The sequence below is a fragment of the Micromesistius poutassou genome (genome assembly GCF_964030765.1).
Source record: "Micromesistius poutassou genome assembly, chromosome: 20".
NCBI lineage: Eukaryota > Metazoa > Chordata > Actinopteri > Gadiformes > Gadidae > Micromesistius > Micromesistius poutassou.
In genome coordinates this window covers 3,904,871-3,924,378 of record NC_140290.1, presented here as the reverse complement: position 1 = coordinate 3,924,378, position 19,508 = coordinate 3,904,871, and the positions used below count along the sequence as shown (strand labels likewise).

General features: G+C 42.6%; 1 protein-coding gene across 2 annotated transcripts; it reads right to left on the bottom strand.

Moving 5' to 3' along the window:
- Positions 1-8,137: 8,137 nt before the first annotated feature.
- On the bottom strand, positions 8,138-18,770 carry LOC311365086 (interferon-induced protein 44-like). 2 transcript variants are annotated; one of them, XM_084484604.1, is made up of 10 exons: positions 18,718-18,767; positions 16,407-16,465; positions 16,183-16,236; positions 14,592-14,673; positions 12,675-12,700; positions 12,511-12,629; positions 12,147-12,299; positions 10,827-10,998; positions 8,589-8,689; positions 8,138-8,504 (listed from the first exon to the last, which is right to left on the bottom strand). In XM_084484604.1, exons 2-10 carry the CDS (start codon positions 16,462-16,464, stop codon positions 8,319-8,321), a joined length of 951 nt encoding a protein of 316 aa, XP_084340730.1. In that variant the 5' UTR covers position 16,465; positions 18,718-18,767; the 3' UTR covers positions 8,138-8,318. The 2 variants fall into 2 exon arrangements, with proteins under 2 accessions (XP_084340730.1, XP_084340729.1); XM_084484603.1 differs by having other exon boundaries at positions 12,511-12,700; positions 18,718-18,770.
- Between the last annotated feature and the right edge of the window lie 738 nt (positions 18,771-19,508).

The following is a 19,508-nucleotide window of genomic DNA, read 5'->3' as shown; positions in this document are numbered from 1 at the left end:
TTTTGACAGATGTGCCCGAAGTTACTACTTTATGTAATGTACTTTTAATTCAGCCTTGGGTGAAATCGAAGCGTAGCGTCTGTGTGCTTCCACCTTTAATTAATGCATGCCATGCGCTCTCCCGTGGCCGGGACACAATTCTTATAGGGGGTAACTACATTCACCAGCTTCCTCCATCTTCTGCACCACCTTTTTAAATAAATCGCTGTTTCTCGTTTTACGACGGCGACAACAACACGACTATCGTCTTCTTCTACTTCTGGCTCACGGCCCCAGGAAAAGAGCTTGAGCATGCACAGATCGCAATTCAATGCATAATCCAATAATCCTCCACAGAGGTCAGGGAGGAACAAGAGGATCACAAGAGGAAAGCACACATCTGCCCTCTGCTTGAGGTCCGTCTGGTAGAGGGACCCCCCTTTTTCATGCCCCCCGATGGCGTGAAAAGAAAAAGAGTGACCTGGAAGGTTCCTCTGGAGAGCACGGAGCCGGTTGCTCCTAAACCCGAGGAGAAGAAGAAGCAGAGGAAGAAGAAGAAGTGGTCCTCTCGCTTCAGAGGACTGTTCTGTTGTTGCACGGGCCAATCAGAATAAAAAAAAATACAAAAGTAATGGATGTTGATTTATGTATTTTTTCCAACTTATGCTAAATGTCTCCTTATATATGGTACTTAAGTATTTTCAATATTGAAGATACCTCCTTATTTTGCAAATACCTTAATATTCGACATAATATATGTTTTTTTTGCACGATTGCTTACTGATACTGATGTTGTTCCCAGTCAGAAGTAGTAACCTAATTATTATCATAAGAGTCTGCTCCAAGAAAAACATCTGGACCCTCAAGGTCCAGAAGCCAACACCCGCATTGGCAGTTCCATGTCTTGGCTGGTTGTATTCAACCAATCAGCATCTGTCTTTTGAAAGCGATTAGAGCATGTGTTTGTTTTTGTCCTGCCACTGACTCGGCATGGAAAAGAGAAAGGTTGATCACAAGGACCGTCGCTTCAAAGAGCTATGGAAATTATAATAATTCTTCACTGAAAGCAGAAACAATTGTTGTTTGCCTTATTTGCAACCTTTACTAAAGAATTGAATGTGAAGAGACGCTTGCAGACTACCCATGATGCTCATGCAAACGACAAGTTCACAGGGAGGGCAGAAAAAGTAAACCCTACAATACAGATGTGAAAGAAACACTGAATCGTGTAGACCGTCAATTCTCACCTTGTGGCTTGGATACACTGCCATTTGAACAAAATAAAATATTGTTATTTGACTGTACTAGTACGGTTCATGTTACTTTGTTATGGTCAAAAAGTAGTCGGTAACCCTTCCTTTCACATGTCTTTGTGATTTTTGTCGATACGGTGTCCTAAACTGTCCTCAACGTACTACACATGTAATGTAGTGCAATTGTGTTGATGAATCCGATTGCGTGGTAATTCAAAACTGAATATCCGGCAAACATCAAACCGATTGCTTTGTACCTGCTGAGGCAGCATGCTCCAGTAGAGCTGCTCTTTAGCATCACGCTAACCGGGGCTAACAGAGCCTGTCCCCTCCCATCCTATTAACTGTATTTATGGGACAAATAAATAAATTGGGTGTTATATTAAACTACATGGCCGAGTTGTTTGAATGACAGAAGCTCCGCTAGCTCGATGCTAAAGCGCTAACCGGAGCTAACAGAGCCTGTCCCCTCCAGTCCTATTAACTGTGTTTATGGCTATGCCTTTAGAAATGTTTATTAATTGAAAGTTAATTTCTTGTTTTCTACTACTTTATTACAGTATGGAAGGGGAGATTTGGAGGTACTTGGTCAGGGCTTGGTCAGCCTACAAATCCCAGGCGTGGAGACTGTGGGGAAACCGCACAGAGAGGACACTAAAGAGCCATCTCTCATTCATCGAGTGGACTCATTCAATACGTTTACATGCACAGCTTAATCCGATTAAAGCCATAGTTCGACTATGCTCTGCAATCGGACAAGTGCAATTGTCTGAGTATACATGGCGGTGAGTAAATTGATTCATTGGCCGAAGCATGTCATTCCCCGGTACGATAGGTGGCGCTGTACCCATTTCAACTAGTGGTAAAAGAGCCACCGGTTGACCTCTTTACATCACCAGCAACAACAAACTCAGGCGCCTGCATTCGAGAAAGATGCTTTCAGTAGACAGCTGTCAGTTCACTTCGGGTCCATATCATTTCTCTGACGCTCCATTGTTCCGACTTCTCGGTCGTATGCCGACTCCAGCCGGAGGAGCTGGCTCTGCCGGCGGAGGAGTCCGCATACAAGGTTGGAACAATGGAGCGTCTGACAAATTATATGGACCCGAAGTGAACTGACAGCTGTCTACTGAAAACATTGCTTTCTCCTCCATGTCGCGTTTCAATCTGGACTTCAGAGAGTCAAAGCCAAAGTTCCTTTCCCCTAATTCCTTCTCACCATGGGCGTGATAACCCCCACTAGGAATCTTTACTTGTTGTGGAAGTACCAGAGAGTCAGAGAACCCGACGCAGTCTGTAAGATTCGTAATATCAGAGAATACCCCCGTCAGTTCGGCCGTGGCGCAATGAATGAATAAAGATCATAGTTACTACTTTATAACCTCGTTGATGAGCAACATTTAGAAAAACATGTACTTTTAATTCAGCCTTGGGTGAAATCGAAGCGTAGTGTGTAGTGAATGCATGTTAATGATGATACACTCCTTATAGGGGGTAACTACATTGGCACGACACCGGCTTCCTCCATCTTCTGCGCCAGCTTTTTAAATATATCGCCTATCCGAAGTGAATTGACAGCTGTCTACTGAAAACATCTTTTCTCCGGAGCAGCACCTCCGCTGCCCCTCCGTATACGGCATTCCCTGTATTTTGACAGATGTGCCCGAAGTTACTACTTTATGTAATGTACTTTTAATTCAGCCTTGGGTGAAATCGAAGCGTAGCGTCTGTGTGCTTCCACCTTTAATGAATGCATGCCATGCGCTCTCCCGCGGCCGGGACACAATTCTTATAGGGGGTAACTACATTCACCAGCTTCCTACATCTTCTGCACCACCTTTTTAAATAAATCGCTGTTTCTCGTTTTACGACGGCGACAACAACACGACTATCGTCTTCTTCTACTTCTGGCTCACGGCCCCAGGAAAAGAGCTTGAGCATGCGCAGATCGCAATTCAATGCATAATCCAATCCCATTCTGTACATGCACGCTTAACTCGACTACGAATCAAATTATCTAGGGGTCTTAATTCGACTATGAGAAACCCAAATCGATTAGATTTTAGCTCAACTAAGGTGTATACATGCATCTTAGTAATCCAATCATAGTTGGACTAACCCAATAATTTGACTTTCTTGAGTGTCATGTAAACGCACTGACTGATGACTGGCGATTGACCACAAAGATGCTCCCCTAGGCAGATTGCTGCATGACATTTACCACTTATTCAAATCGTAGAGGTTGAAGAAGTCTGCATTTTGGTCACTTGCCATAACACACAATCATGTGTTTATCAAAACACCATCAGTAACATTTAAACTGAGTTTTGTTGATGTAGACAACTCTGAGAGTCAAAGCCAAAGTTTCTTCCCCCAATTCCTTCTCCACCATGGCAGAGAATCAATACACGGGTCTTATTTTGCAAACCCACACCCGCCCGTACCCACGAATTACATTCCACACCCAACCAGACCCGCTATAAATTGATATCGACGCCCGCCCTGCAACCTAAGGAAAATTAGACACATTAGATGGAACGCCAGGGAATTACACTATCTGGTTTTTGGCGTGCTATGCAAAAAAAGCACATCATCCACTGTGGACGGTTTTAGTTGTTTCCTCCACTCCTGAATAACATATCCAGCACCGGAGAAGTCTCGCTCGCAATCGCAAAATCCGCGACTGACCCGTGCTGTTCAGGCGTCCGACCCGACCCACCTGTGTCCGACACAGTAGATTATTTTTCACCCGCTACATCCAAATTGTGCAGGTCACCGCAGGACTCGAGACCCGAGATCACCCCCACTACGAGTCTTTACTTGTTGTGGAAGTACCAGAGACGTCCGAGAAACCGACGCAGTCTTCATAATATCGCACACAGCTTTTGGACGTGATTTTATATATTATATGATATTATATTATATAGATACCTATATATTATATTATATTATTTAGATACATTTACATTTAGGGCATTTAGCAGACGCTTTTATCCAAAGCGACTTACAATAAGTACATTTGTCATAAGAAGTGAAACAATATATCGCCATTGGTACAGTAAAGATGTTCATAGAACCAAGTGCAAGTACTAACAATCGCCAGGCTAACCCCATTCCCCAGCAGTGATAGATGCTACACAACTAAGTACATGCTACACAACATGCATGCACAACACAATTAAGTACACGCTACACAATTAAGTACAATGAATGAATACAACCAGCATTAAGTGCGTTCATTAAGTCCCAGGACGTACAACAAACAATAGTGCAACAGACAAATAAGGGACTGAATGGCTATGTAGAGTCTAGGTGAACTCTGAACAGGTGGGTTTTGAGTCGTTTGCGGAAGCTGGTGAGCGACTCTGCGGTCCTGACATCAGCAGGGAGCTCGTTCCACCACTGTGGTCCCAAGATAGAGAAGAGTTGTGATTTAGCTGATTGACCTTTAGTTGCTCTTAGTGATGGCGGTACCAGACGTCCAGCTGAGGTAGTTGAGCGGAGGGATCGAGCTGGGGTGTGTGGTTTGACCAAGGCTTGGAGGTAGGCAGGGGCTATTCCATCGACCGCCTTGTATGCCAGTACCATCATCTTGAATCTGATGCGGGCTACTACAGGGAGCCAGTGGAGGTGGCGGAAGAGGGGAGTTGATGGGCAAAACAGCCCAACGAGCACACCACATCATATGTACATTACGAACACACCACATGACATGTACATTACGAATATAGTTAACCCTTGTTCTAAACTAACACATGCATAGTCAGCTATTCGTTCAGGTCAAGGCCTGAGCCGGAGGCCGCATCTCCCAACAAGGAGAGATGCTGGAGACTCAGACAATGCACCACACATTCACAAGAACAGGAGTCAGTCTGCTGATAATATTCGGCCACAACTCTGGGTCAAGATACCCCTCGAGAAGCCCTCGCACCTGGTTAGGAACACAGAAGACACTCATAAACGATATCAGAGCCCAAGGTCAAGCTAAACATCCAGAAACACACACACCAACCTAAATGCACACACTTCGTTGGGAGGGAAAATACAGCATAAGACTGTACCACACAGAACACCTCATGCTCTTCTGAAGCAGAACTTCCACGGAGGCGAAGCTCCAGACGACCTCAGCGCTGTTAGGGACTAGGGAGAAAATATTAGATCTCTCACGCTTTATGAATCTGTATCACCTTTGCTACTTTACTCAATAAATCCGAGGCCCTCGTGCTGACAGACTTTATTACCTCTCCGTCTCATTTTATCTGGTCAAGTAACTAGACAGACTGTTTTTCCCAACAGAGTCACATGGGAGAATTTAGGTAGGTTGAACACGAGGCTCGCTGCCGCGTTCTGGATACGCTGCAAAGGTTTAATAGCAGAGACCGGGAGTCCAGCTAGGAGCGAGTTGCAGTAGTCCAGGCGGGAGATGACCAGCGCTTGGACTAGAAGCTGAGCTGCTTCCCTTGTGAGGAAGGGCCGTATCCTGCGGATGTTGTAAAGTGTAAATCTGCAGGATTTGAGCTCTGGGAGTCCGCAAATGGCAATAATCACTTTCTCCTCCTGCTGCATTCACTCTGGACTGCAGGGAGTGAATGCTGATTGGCTGTTATGTTATGTCCCTCAGGGAGTGAACGCTGATTGGCTGTTATGTTACGTCCCTCAGGGAGTGAACGCTGATTGGCATTGTGGGAGTTGTCGTCTTCAATCCAAACGCCAAAAAGTCACTGTCTGCCTTTTCTCGGTCAAGAAGGCACCAAATAAGAAATTTATGTTACTATTCGACTACATATTTGACCCACTTTCAATACAGATTCATGTCTCCACTGGTGAAATTCTCATTTAATACTGCTTATGCATTCAACAGATCTGCAGGGTTTTTTTACAGGCGGCCTCCCTGTTTTTATTAATGGTTACGGTGTTCCCTTTTTGAGTTATTATATGCTTGTACTCCTCATAGACCTCCACAAACAGCTTCTGTTCGCCACTGGAAAAGATCCCGCTTGGTCCTTTTCGGACATTTGATCCATGAATCGACATTCACGGTTCTGGGCTGGTTAAATATCTTGTGAACGCGCGGAATCCACGCAAACTTGAATGTACGTTGAATGGAGTTCTGCTTGGGAGAGAGGCTATGCCTGTATGCTGTACTTGGTGACAACCTACCCAAAACCAGCAACAGAAGTAGAGAGAGACTATAACCTTGCTCAATTTGGTGTTATTGCTGAAGAAGCCTCAAGGTTACTCAAGTGATATCTTTATAGCCTGTACAGTCTTGCACAAAATTGCCACCCTACGCTAAGGTGACCAGATTTCTGAGACAAAATCATTTCCGGGGACAGCAGTAGCCGGGGACAGGTCACTGAAAACGAACTGAAACGGGAACTGTCCCCAGAAACGGGGAACGTCTGGTCACCCTACCCTACGCCGTGAGAGCAGTGGCGGATGCAGAACGTGACAGATGGGTGGGCCTGGATTAAGTCGGGGTGGGCCTGAATCTAGGGTGTCCCAAAATCAAAGCAGTTGTCCTGAATCCTAAATTCAGAAGCACCACTAAAGGGACAGGGTATTATTAGAAGTTTTACGGTAGTTATCAGGATTACTTATTATTTTTCTCTTTTTACCATGTTATAGATAAAATACACCACATACAGTCGTAATATCCATGTTTTACTATACAGTTTTTTTTTTTTTTTTTTTTTCTGATTGGGCGGGCCAGCTGTCAATCAGGGCGGGCACGGGCCCACCCAGGCCCGCCCACAGCTCCATGCCTGTGTAAGAGACTGCCCAGAATGTTGCAGGAGGAGCAATGGGACGACATTAAACCCTTCAGGAACCCATGGGTGGAAGGGGATCTTTACAAGTAAACCTTTTTCAGTTTACTGAAAGTCATCTTTGTTTTGGAGAGAACGCTTTTATTTAAAAGCATAAAAGTCCAAACCATGAGTTTCTGCAGTGTAGAACTCCAGCGATTTTTAACCCAATTATCATTTTCCTGAGGGTCACCCCATATTGAGGGAAGTAAAAAACCAGACGAAAATTTATTCGACCAAGCCAGAGATCTGCACTGGCTGCGGGCGCTACGGAATAGCTATACACTAACCTATGGGGGCAAGCTCTTTATCCACTTTTGGGGCTTCTAAACACATTCAGAAAACCATTCCAAGACCTATGTAACAAATACATATATAACAAATACATACAAATACAAAGTTTATACTGTGGCGAAACAGTATAAACTTTGTGTTTTTGCATGTAAACACTATCCTCAGATTACCCCATTGACACATACGAAAGCTCTTAATAGCTGATAGCAGAACGGATGCGTGCAGATGCACAGCCACTGGCTAGTAGCTGGGAGCGCATCAGTAAAGCGCCTAAAGCTGTTAAGGAGCTTGACCCATAGGTTAGCGTTATAGCTATTCCGTAGCGCCGGCAGCCAGTGTAGATCTCTGGCTTGGTCAAATCAATTTTTGTCTATTATTAAATGCTACTATAAGGACAAATGTATTATGCTTGCTTCACAATGTGAGAAAATTATTATGCTTGCTTTATTACTTAATAGGTGAACCTAAATGTTAAACGTTCTAACATTATAGGCAAAATGTTATATTATGTGCTCAGCAATTTGTTACCTTATCGACCGGGGTTTCCCAATTATAGCTATGGGATAATTACAACTAGTTGAGCGTGCGCAATGCGCTCGTGGAAACTCTAGTTTACATAAAAAGAGAGGTTGAGGCTATTTTGTTGGCCACTCTATCTCCGCTAGCCTAGCTATTAGATTAGATTGAAAACTAAAAGTTCACTTTTTTTTCATTTGTGACATTCAATGGTGAACTAACTAGGTAGTAAAGTTAGCATTATTTAAGTGTTATTAAATAACACTCCACACACAGAGTGATACCTACTTATAAGATAAGATGTACTTTATTATTCCCTTATATAAGATAAAACCAAAAGAAATATGGGATAAAACAATGTATGAAAAAAAAGTCAGCATTTACAATAATTGCATGACATATAAATTGGAACCACCACTTCAGCCCATCAGTGGAAGTGTATTCCACGATATGGAGCTCTGAATTCATATCAGAATTCCTTGGGGCCCTCACCGGCCTGGTCCAGGAAGTACAGGTCGGCGTATTCCAGGATTAGATCGACAGCCGACAGCAGGAGGGTGTCTGTGTGGCTGTCCAGATCCAGCTCACTGGAGTAATTCTTCACCGGCATGATGGAGGACTTGGACATACCCAGCATCTCCCCTGCCTTGGACAGCTACACACACACAAACTGTAAATGATCTCGCTTACCCCCTCTTTGCTCACTTTTCTCCCCTCTCTCACTGTCTCTCTCTCTCACCATTGGCTGGATGATTGGGCTCTTGTATACATCCTTCACGTCACTGGCTGTCATAGCACACGCCTTGTCGATGTGTGTTAAGACCGTCACCTGGTGCACCCCTGGTGAAGCACAAGCTCATATGAAGACAGGATTAATATTCTAAATCATTTTTTGGGGGGAAAATACACATGCCTTTGTAAATGACACAACAAATGACAATAATGTCTGACAACCGACTAAATCGCAGGTATGGAAATTCATGAAGATGAATTCAGTTGTGTGGTATGTGTGTGTTGATGGTAGTGATGTTGGTGTGTGTGTGTTGATGGTAGTGATGTTGGTGTGTGTGTGTTGATGGTAGTGATGTTGGTGTGTGTCTGTTGATGGTAGTGATGTTGGTGTGTGTGTGTGTGTGTGTTGATGGTAGTGATGTTGGTGTGTGTGTGTTGATGGTAGTGATGTTGGTGTGTGTGTGTTGATGGTAGTGATGTTGGTGTGTGTCTGTTGATGGTAGTGATGTTGGTGTGTGTGTGTGTGTGTGTGTTGATGGTAGTGATGTCGGGGTGTGTGTGTTGATGGTAGTGATGTCGGGGTGTATGTGTTGATGGTAGTGATGTTGGTGTATGTGTGTTGATGGTAGTGATGTTGGTGTATGTGTGTTGATGGTAGTGATGTTGGTGTATGTGTGTTGATGGTAGTGATGTTGGTGTATGTGTGTTGATGGTAGTGATGTCGGGGTGTATGTGTTGATGGTAGTGATGTTGGTGTATGTGTGTTGATGGTAGTGATGTTGGTGTGTGTGTTGATGGTAGTGATGTTGGTGTGTGTGTGTTGATGGTAGTGATGTTGGTGTATGTGTGTTGATGGTAGTGATGTTGGTGTATGTGTGTTGATGGTAGTGATGTTGGTGTGTGTGTTGATGGTAGTGATGTTGGTGTATGTGTGTTGATGGTAGTGATGTTGGTGTATGTGTGTTGATGGTAGTGATGTTGGTGTGTGTGTTGATGGTAGTGATGTTGGTGTATGTGTGTTGATGGTAGTGATGTTGGTGTATGTGTGTTGATGGTAGTGATGTTGGTGTGTGTGTTGATGGTAGTGATGTTGGTGTATACACCAACATCACTACCATCAACACACATACACCAACATTAATTAGACATTGGAAATGGTTTGCATGGAACACTAAAATGTTCCCATAGTTGTTGAGCAAATCTTGACTAATTTCTGTGCATTCATAATGTTCATCAGGGGTCGGCAACCCTAGGCATGCGTGCCACCACTGGCACGTGGACGCATAATCATTGGCACACTTGCAATGCGCTACAATGCGGCAGCGTAATCATTACTACCGATTTGTTTTGCACTTTATTCAGTTTTGGGCATTTCCTCCCAGTGCAAATATGTTTAAATGAGTTACTGAAAGCAGTGTTCTGAATTGGGATCAATTAATCGTTTTTAAACCTATGTTGTGAGTAATAGAGAAGAAAATATTTAAAAGATTGTTGCAAGTGGCCTGTATGCATGGCCTTCACATGTTTTTTTGCAAAGCTGTACATGTCTTAAAGATATTGATGTGAATGTTTCCATCATTCTCATATAATGTAATTTACATTTTACATTTCTCACAGTGCAAATCTGTTTTTGAGTTTCTGAAAGCAGTATTTTAAGATGGGATATATGTAATTATAATTTGTAAGCCCATGTTGCAAATATAACAACAAAAAAAAACTTTTAAATGTTGATGCATGATTGTGATTCTGGTTATAATGGAGTTTAATGCTGAAATGAGCAGGTGACTTAAACTTATGAACTGTAGTGTATTCAGTATTTAATCTAGCATACTTTCATTAAATAAATCAATTTAAGTTCAAATGTAAGAGTATAATTAGGCTATACTGAGCCTAATCTATTTATACCAGAGATTTTCTTAAAGTGAAGTTAATACCTTTGTATAGCTAATTTGCATGTGTATAACTCACAGAATCTGCATTTACATGTTAAAGCTTCCCCTACAATTAGGGGGAGGGGGGCCATGGGGGACGAAACCTGAACTTCTGCGACAATTTACGGTGCTGCTTTTTGACGGAAATCCCGCTTTTCATGCAGTGGTATGTGTGTTGATGGTAGTGATGTTGGTGTGTGTGTTGATGGTAGTGATGTTGGTGTATGTGTGTTGATGGTAGTGATGTCGGGGTGTATGTGTTGATGGTAGGGTCCCCTAGTGACGGCCCAAAGCCGGGGAAAGGTGGACCTCACCCAGGTCACAGAAGTATTCGCGGAGCTTCTGGAAGGTTTGTCTTAGGCCCACGCAGTAGGAGGACAGCCGGGAGGTGTCCAACACATACACCACGCAGTGCACCCTGTCGGCCAGGCCGGGCTCCTCCAGGTAGCCCGCGGTGCCCGGCTGCAGCGGGTGGCTGGGGCTGAACTACAGGCCAGCAAAAGCAGCACACATGCAGATCAGAGAGTCAGCAGAACACATGAGACACCATGACACACTGCACACAACCATTTTCTGGCCCGTGACAACATCTTTAGGGCTTCAATGCTGTGCCACCCCGACTGCAAGTCTGTTTGATGTTGGTTAATGTTAGCGTGTTTGATGTTGGTTAATGTTAGTTATTTTGATGTTGGTTAATGTTAGTTTGTTTGATGTTGGTTAATGTTAGTTATTTTGATGTTGGTTAAAAGTTAGTTTGTTTGATCTTGGTTAATGTTAATGTGTTTGATGTTGTTAATGTCAGTGTGTTTGATGTTGGTTAATGTTAGTGTGTTTGATGTTGTTAATGTTAGTGTTTGATGTTGGTTAATGTGAGTGTTTGATGTTGGTTAATGTTAATGTGTTTGATGTTGTTAATGTTAGTGTTTGATGTTGGTTAATGTTAGTGTGTTTGATGTTGGTTAATGTTAGTGTGTTTGATGTTGGTTAATGTGAGTGTGTTTAGATGTTGGTTAAGGTTAGTTTGTTTAATGTTGGTTAATGTTAGTGTGTTTGATGTTGGTTAATGTGAGTGTTTGATGTTGGTTATTGTTAGTGTGTTTGATGTTGTTAATGTTAATGTGTTTGATGTTGGTTAATGTCAGTGTTTGATGTTGGTTAATGTTAATGTGTTTGATGTTGTTAATGTTAGTGTTTGATGTTGGTTCATGTTAGTTATGTTGGTGTTGGTTAATGTTAGTGTTAGTGTCTGGTGTTGTTCCTGGTTGATACTGGTTTGGTTTATGCTGTGGTTTGGTGTTCCTGGTTGATACTGTCAGTTTTTTGTTTTTTTCCTTGTCGTTAGAAAGAACTGTTCAGTCGTTTTCGGTTAGTTATTTTCTGTAACCTGTGTTGATTGACTCTTGTTTCACCTGTGTTGTGTGTATTTAAGTTCTCAGTTTGATTTGTTTGCCACTGACTCTTCCCCTGTATGCCCTTCCAGTTTGCCTGACGTTCGTAAATCCTCTTGTTGGCAAGAAAGTTATTCCAAACTGTTTTTGTGTGGAAGTCCACACTCCACACTCTGGTGATTTATGCTCTGGTTTGGTTCTGTTTTGAACAGGCCCCTAACCCCACTCCAAGGCTTCTTCACCCACCTTGTGTCCTTCGGGAGCATGGCCTTTGATGACAGAAACAATGTCATCAAAACTGATTCCGGTGCCTTCCCCCTCTCCCAGACCCATGATATCACACATGGTCAGTGCAGTAGGCCCCACAGATCCCTCACACTGGATAGTGAAGGACTGCAGCTGGGAGGGAACAGAGATTAAAACCGAAGTCTCCTTCAACAGCAGCCAACTCGATTCAGCCATTACAGTTACACATGCCAAAAGGACAAAATTATATTTAAACAGGAAATGGTACGGAATTAATCAGTATTTGGAAGTTGTGACAACATGAGGTGTTTTAAAGTCAACACAATGTCTTCCTGAACTTTGCTGTATTCTGGTTCTGTCCAACCTTCTTGGTGAATCCGGTTGTAGACGAGCCCACCATGGCGCGGTTCAGGACCCTTCCTGAGAAGACGGACTGGACCGAGCTGATGAAGCTGGACTTCCCAGAACCCACCGGGCCGACGAGCAGCACGCGGGCCGGCGCCTCATAGCTTGTCTTGTACGACCTGATCTTCGACATCAGTTCTTGGTTGTGGCTGGACATGGAGATTTGAGGATATATTTTATATATATTTATACATTCTTTATATACTGTTATATTTGTACATACTTTTAAGATTCTTGTTTCTATCATTGAGCAGAGCACCTGTAAGAGTAACAATTTCCCTTAGGATCAATCAAGTAATCTGAATGTTAATATTTAGCGGCACAATCAATGTTACAAATGAAATGTGTATAATTGTACAAGTGTGAAGAGGATGAGATATATACATTTTAGCAAGCATATATAATTGGATTTGCATATGATATTTCATAATTGGATTAATTACTGAATCGTCTATTACGTAAATAAAACTCATAAAACTCTATGTTGAACATTTTTCTAAAAAGGTCTGCAAGAGTCAAAGCCTACGAATAGGTAAAGCCAAATTTTCTTTACAATATCCAACAGAAGCATTACAAAGATGCAGCAGGGAAGGAAGCAGAGGGTTGAGGACCCAGGCAAGGGGCAGAATCTATAAAAGGGGCGGGAGCTCACCAGGGCCTTTCTTCCTGTAATGAGACACCTGAGAGAGAGCAGCTGAGGCTACTGGCTAGTCTTTGTTTGGGGTTTGATTTGGTAGGTTACCTTTGTATTAATGTTTAAAAGCATGATCTTAATAGTGAAAATGTAGACCCATGATCATTAGGTCATAGTATTAATTTAAAGATTTGTTAATAAATAACTGCAAAAAAAGTTATTGGTTGGATTCTTCATGCTTGGGTTGGGACTTCAATAACTGGACTGGACTGATAACTTGGGCACATCAGCCAAGAAACAAGGTATCCTCAAGCAAAAAGGAGATGTATTTAAATGGGCTCTTAGTCCCTGTAATACAGTGTTACAAGGCTCTGTATATGTATATATGTCTCTTATATATGCATGTATTTTCTTTCCATTAATTGTCCTGGGGGTTAATTTGAGTGCTGTAGATAAACTTTAGTTTGGTGAATGGACTGGGTAACCGCAAGGTTGCTGGTTCGATCCCCGGTGCTCTAGAGTGTCATGGTGTCTCTGAGCAAGACGCCTCACCCTGACTGCTCCTGACCAGCTGGCTGTCGCCCTGCGTGGTTGACTCCGCCATCGGTGTGTCAATGTGTGCATGAATGGGTGAATGTCAGTCAACACTGTAAAGCACTTTGGATAAAAGCTCTATATAAATGAGGGCCATTTACCAATTTGAATTGATTGGTGTGCAGTGGGTTTATTTATAATTTGCTTATGTATTTTGGGATGAATCTACAATCTACAACTACAAGAAGCTCCCTGATAGTACAGTATAGCCCCATTGTTTACTTTCTTTGTCCATTTTAGTGTCGTTGATTTGTCTGTCTGAGTCAATAAAATTAATATTTTTGGGAGAGCAGTCTCTGGGGCAGCTGTGGCCTACTGTTTAGGGCTTCGGCCTTTAAACCGAAGGGTTGCCAGTTCGATCCCCGACCCAGTTGGAAAAATGTGGGCGGGGGAAGTGGTTGAGCACTGCTCTCCCATGCCCACATCCACGGCTGAAGTGCCCTTGAGCAAGACACCTAACCCCTCACTGCTCCCCGAGCGCTGTAACTGTAGCAGCTCACTGCTCCAGGTTAGTGTGTGCTTCACCTCACTGTGTGCTCTGTGTGTTTCACTAATTCACGGATGGGATAAATGCAGAGAGACCAAATTCCTTGTATGTGTGAGCATACTTGGCCAATAAAAGTTGTCTGTCTTAATCTGGGTTGTGTTTTGAATATCACCAGGTAACACACATGCATTTTTATTAAATCCCTATACATTGTACAGATAAAACATTTAATGCTGATGGAGTCATTGGAAGTTGAATAACAAGAAACAAGTGTTCTTTAAAGTAAACATTTAGTGAACTATATAATGAAGTAATGTTTACTCACTCATCTGTCCATTGAACCTCTCTTAAAGGCTTCATCTTCTGCAGCCATGTCAAGTCCGGTTTATCTTGGAGGTCGGAGGAACCTGGGATGGAAGACACTCGTCATCTTGTTGCGTGCCGGCAGGGTGTCCTACCCTCCTGGTTTTCTTTCTCTCCCTCTCCTGTGTACCCCCCCGGTCAACAACTCCGCCAGCAGGTAATCACGGCTCCCCCCGCCGTCAACAAATCTGCCACACATTGCTACCTGGGGGGTATTCCATCAAAGTCTCTAACGAAAGCGGCGCTTAGTTGATTAAGCCCAGTTAGAACTAGCGCAAACTTCCACTTGAGGCTAAAGCCGTTCCATCAACACAGTTCAGCCGCGCCTTGCTCAGGTTACTTCAAACCAGGCTCACGTTATCCTGGATTACGCGCATTCACGAGATATGTAACCAGCCCAGAACCGTGAATGTCGAATCATGGATCAAATGTCCGAGGATCTCTTCCAGCGGCGAACAGAAGCTGCTTGTGGAGGTCTATGAGGAGTACACTCATATAATAACTCAAAAAGGGAACACCGTAACCATTAATAGAAACAGGGAGGCTGCCTGGCACAAAAATCGGCGATCTGTTGAATGCATAAGTAGTATTAAGCGTAACATATTTTAATTTAATATTGACCATGGATTTAAAAGCAGGGAGATAGTCTCGAGTTAACGTGTCGGACTTCCACCCGGTCGTCCGGGGTTCTATCCCCACGCAAGTAATTGTAATATAGAGAGTAATTTTTCATGCCATTTATTTTCCATTTCTTTGAATATTCTTAATTAGGGAATTAATCAAATTAATAAAGGGAATTACAAAATGAAGCCAACGCCAAGAATACTACGCATTAGTCTGGACGCGAACTCGGGTCTCGTGTATCACAGGGCAAGTGCTAGACCATTCACCCAGCCGCTGATTACTGATGACGCGATAATACATAGATTTGTGTGAAAATGTGTTGAAAAAATAGCCACAGTAATAATAGATAGCAATTCATTGAATTATTTCATTTGCATCATTTAATCTTAGACCCTTAGTGAAAATATACGCTGTTTGTACTTCATATATGTACATTTATGACAAAATTGTGAGGACTAGGTTTGGCGGAACCTTCTGATGGTACAATTGTTGCTGATAGATGGATTTCTCTGAAACACCGCTCAAGTTAGCCTGACAGTTAACCTGCTCCCGACCAGGTTAGTTTGGTCGGATAAATTGCCACGGTTACTTAGCGGAAATTCCCTTAAGTGACGTTCATGGAACGCAACTCTAGCTGAAAGAAGCCCGGCTTTGCGTTTAGCTTGATGGTTATTTTGGTCGGATAAGTTGCCATGGTTACTTAGCGGAGATTCCCTTAAGCCACATTAATGGAACGCAACTCTAGCTGAAAGAAGCCAGGCTAAGCAAAATAAGCCTGGCTTAGCTTGGTTGATGGAATACCCCTCTGGTCTGTGGGAAACACTGTATATAAATGCAGGCCATTTACCATTTACCGAAATCTGATGGGTAGCAGAATTCAAGTTTGATCAGTTTGTTAGGCTTTAAATCATTTGGAATAAATCCTTTACCTGTCTCTTCTTTTCTGAATCCTTCCATGTTATTTGTAGTCTTGTTATTGTCTGCTGTATTTCCACCATTGAAACCTTACAAAAAATTAAATAAAAAGTTATTCTTAAATGTTTTGTCTTATGAGAACAATACCGGTCTGTGATGGAACTATTGTGTGTGTGTGTGTGTGTGTGTGTGTGTGTGTGTGTGTGTGTGTATACAAACTTGGATGTGTTGGACTAACCATTTGGAGTTATCTGTTTGAACACCGGAGAAGCTTGTTGACCAAATCCGAAGGACATTCTGGAAACAAATTAATATCCGTTCCGATTTCATAAGTTTGCATTTTTCAATTCTCTCTATAGGGTACTATTGTGCCATTTTGAAGGTGCGTCATAATGGTGGGTTCTAGCCTCTTTAGCAAACCAGCTCGACCGTGCAATGCAAAAATTGGTGACCGGAATAAAGAAATGTAATCAAGTATGTAAGAGCATTTAAAATTGACATTCAAATGACCAACGTGGTACAAATACAAAGAAAATAAATCTCTTCACGGGTGCAGCATTTTTTGTTGAGAGCGTCATATCGCTCTGTCTATTCTCAGAATTCCGAGGGGGCCGGACCAAAAGGGGGCGTGCCTCTGAGAAATACCACAAGAAAGCTGGGAGATTTCCCCACTTGAAACTCGGAAGGCCGGGGCCTCTACGGATTCTCTTTTTTGCGTAGGAAATTTCCTTTCCTATCAAGATGACCCGGAAGTACTTGGAAAGGTGGTTTGAATTCTAGAAATGCTTAGGAAAGGAGCCTCGATGCAACCTTTAACCCTCCTTTAGCATAGGTTACTCCTGACCAAACTTTATGAAAGGAAAGGAGATATTGGTATCCCATATCCTTTACGGCGGCGATATTTAAATAAACAGGCCAAAGACGAAGTTTAAAGAAAATACAATTGATAATAATGGATACCAATTCCAGAAACACATTATTTGAATCAAAATTAATTAATTTATTGCTGATTAGCAAGCACACAATATACACCATAAGAAAATAAAATGCTGACTTCACATTTAAGAAAGACTACTGGGGGCAGTTAATTTCAACATCAACATAAGTTGAGCCTCTTTTTTTCCACATATGAATTTGGATTCAAGTGGCCTCAAATATTCCCGTTGGCCAAATCTGACCTAAGTGATTCTCACTGTTGGCGATAACCTGATTGAAATCAATACGAGAAGAATGCATGGATCAAAGGAGCGCTTGTTGTAGTCAATCTTCGGAAAATTGTAGTTTCACGCTAGAGGTCAGCAATACCCGCCGTCGCGCAATGACGTCGGTTAGCAAAGTGGAGTCTTGGAGTGGAGTTTTCCACTAAGGTTAAGGAAAGGAGGCATAAAGGTTAGGAGATTTGACTATTCGTGGAGGCCCCTGGTGTCGTTGGTGACATATGGTTTACTAGTGACGCGTATGAACATGGCGGAACATGAAAGTTTTACTCAATATAAAAGAATCAACCATCATATCACATACTTTACTATTGATTGTGTTATGTTATTTTTAATCCAGGAAAGGGCGCCGAGACAGGATCGCTTTTAACTCACTTTATTTGGTAAAGGTTTTGGTCTATTGTCTATCGTCTATGAAACAAAAGGAGAGGAATGGTATATAACACGCGCAGAGCGTCTCTAAGCTTTGTATCTACGATACGCTGCCCAAGAGATTCTGTCCTCTCATAGCGGGGTCTGAGTTAAATAGGCAGGTAGGGGTGGGCGTGTTCTGTGGCTTTAAAAGACCGCCCCCTGACGTTGCAGCCCTACCGTATGTGCTCGGTGCTGCTCCCTTGTGACTATGTGAGAATATTACCTTTTAACTATTAAATGTGCTCGGTGCTGCTTTCTGTGGCTATGTGAGAATATTACCTCTTAACTATTAAATGTGCTCGGTGCTGCTCCCTGAAATATGTCACAATTGACGTTGTAATCGTCTGTTGGCATCGACTTTGCTCAGTTTTAAACGTTGTGTAGGCCTACTGGTAAACCAGCTCTAGATAAGGCAAGTGTAGCCTTCCATACAGTGGCAATACAATGTGCTTCTCATAAATTAAAGCAAAAGGATAGTAGGTGATAGGCTACAAGTAAATAAAGGCGTTCGAACTTGAAACTGATCCTAAGTTCTGTTTAGTTCAGACTTTTTTTATCGGATAAAAAAAACCCTGCCGTGAAGAACTTTTAGATTCCCAACGCAGTGCACATGAACGGTCGCTGTCGGGAACACGCGCGTGAGCGTCATCACTGGCGAGCCGTCTCGTTATCACCACGACCATGTACGCGCCTTTAGTCATTCACTGCTGACGCTTCATTGCATCCGCCACCAACCCCAATGAACCGTCCTCCAAACAGCATCGGCTCTCGATCCTCACTGTCGTTTTACCGAGGGAGGCTAAACACGCTTGACCTGTAAGCGTTCTTATCTAAACATGAAATCCGGCGACTAAATATGCCTACGCCAACCTTCAAGAGATTACAACAGTAGTTAAATTGTGTTTTCTATTGACCTACCTGCAGCGGGGTATGGACAGCTGTGTGACTGTCTACCAGAGTGACAGTCGGTGTAGGTGTAACTTCTGGCTGACTTACTGGGAAATGAAAGTGATACATTTGTTCACTTTCGTTTTCATTGAAATGCATTATGCATTAAAACCATTAATTATCAAACTTGATTGATTATTTACTATAAACTAAACTGACTTCAATCGATCGACATTGTTATCCATTGTTTATATATGTGTGTGTGTGTGTGTGTGTGTGTGTGTGTGTGTGTGTGTGTGTGTGTGTGTGTGTGTGTGTGTGTGTGTGTGTGTGTGTGTGTGTGTGTGTGTGTGTGTATGTGTGTGTGTTGGATTAAATGAACTCTTATCTCTAGCCTTAAAATAAACAGGTTAACGTGGTTATTAATTCAGACCTGGTTAGTGCAACGGTAAGGAATTATTATAAATATTCCACGTGTCTTTGTGTTTGCTGTGTGTTGCTCTTGGCATGTGCTGCCCCCTGGTGGTTGAGTTGGGCTCGGAGGGGAGGCTTCGTCCCAGTCGGTGAGCACTTGTTCAGTGGTAGGTCCAGGGCCGGATTATCCATAAGGGCACTTGGGCCAGTGCCCAGGGGCACCAAGCAGTGGGGGCATGAAACGAGGTAAAAAATAAATAAATCAATAAATTGTCTTTATTATTTTTTTATATATATATTATGCACCTGAAAATGTAGAAAGACCATACATCATCGATTATGAATATCAATAACACAAGAACAATAATAATAATATAATATAATAATAATAACAACAATCCCCTCCC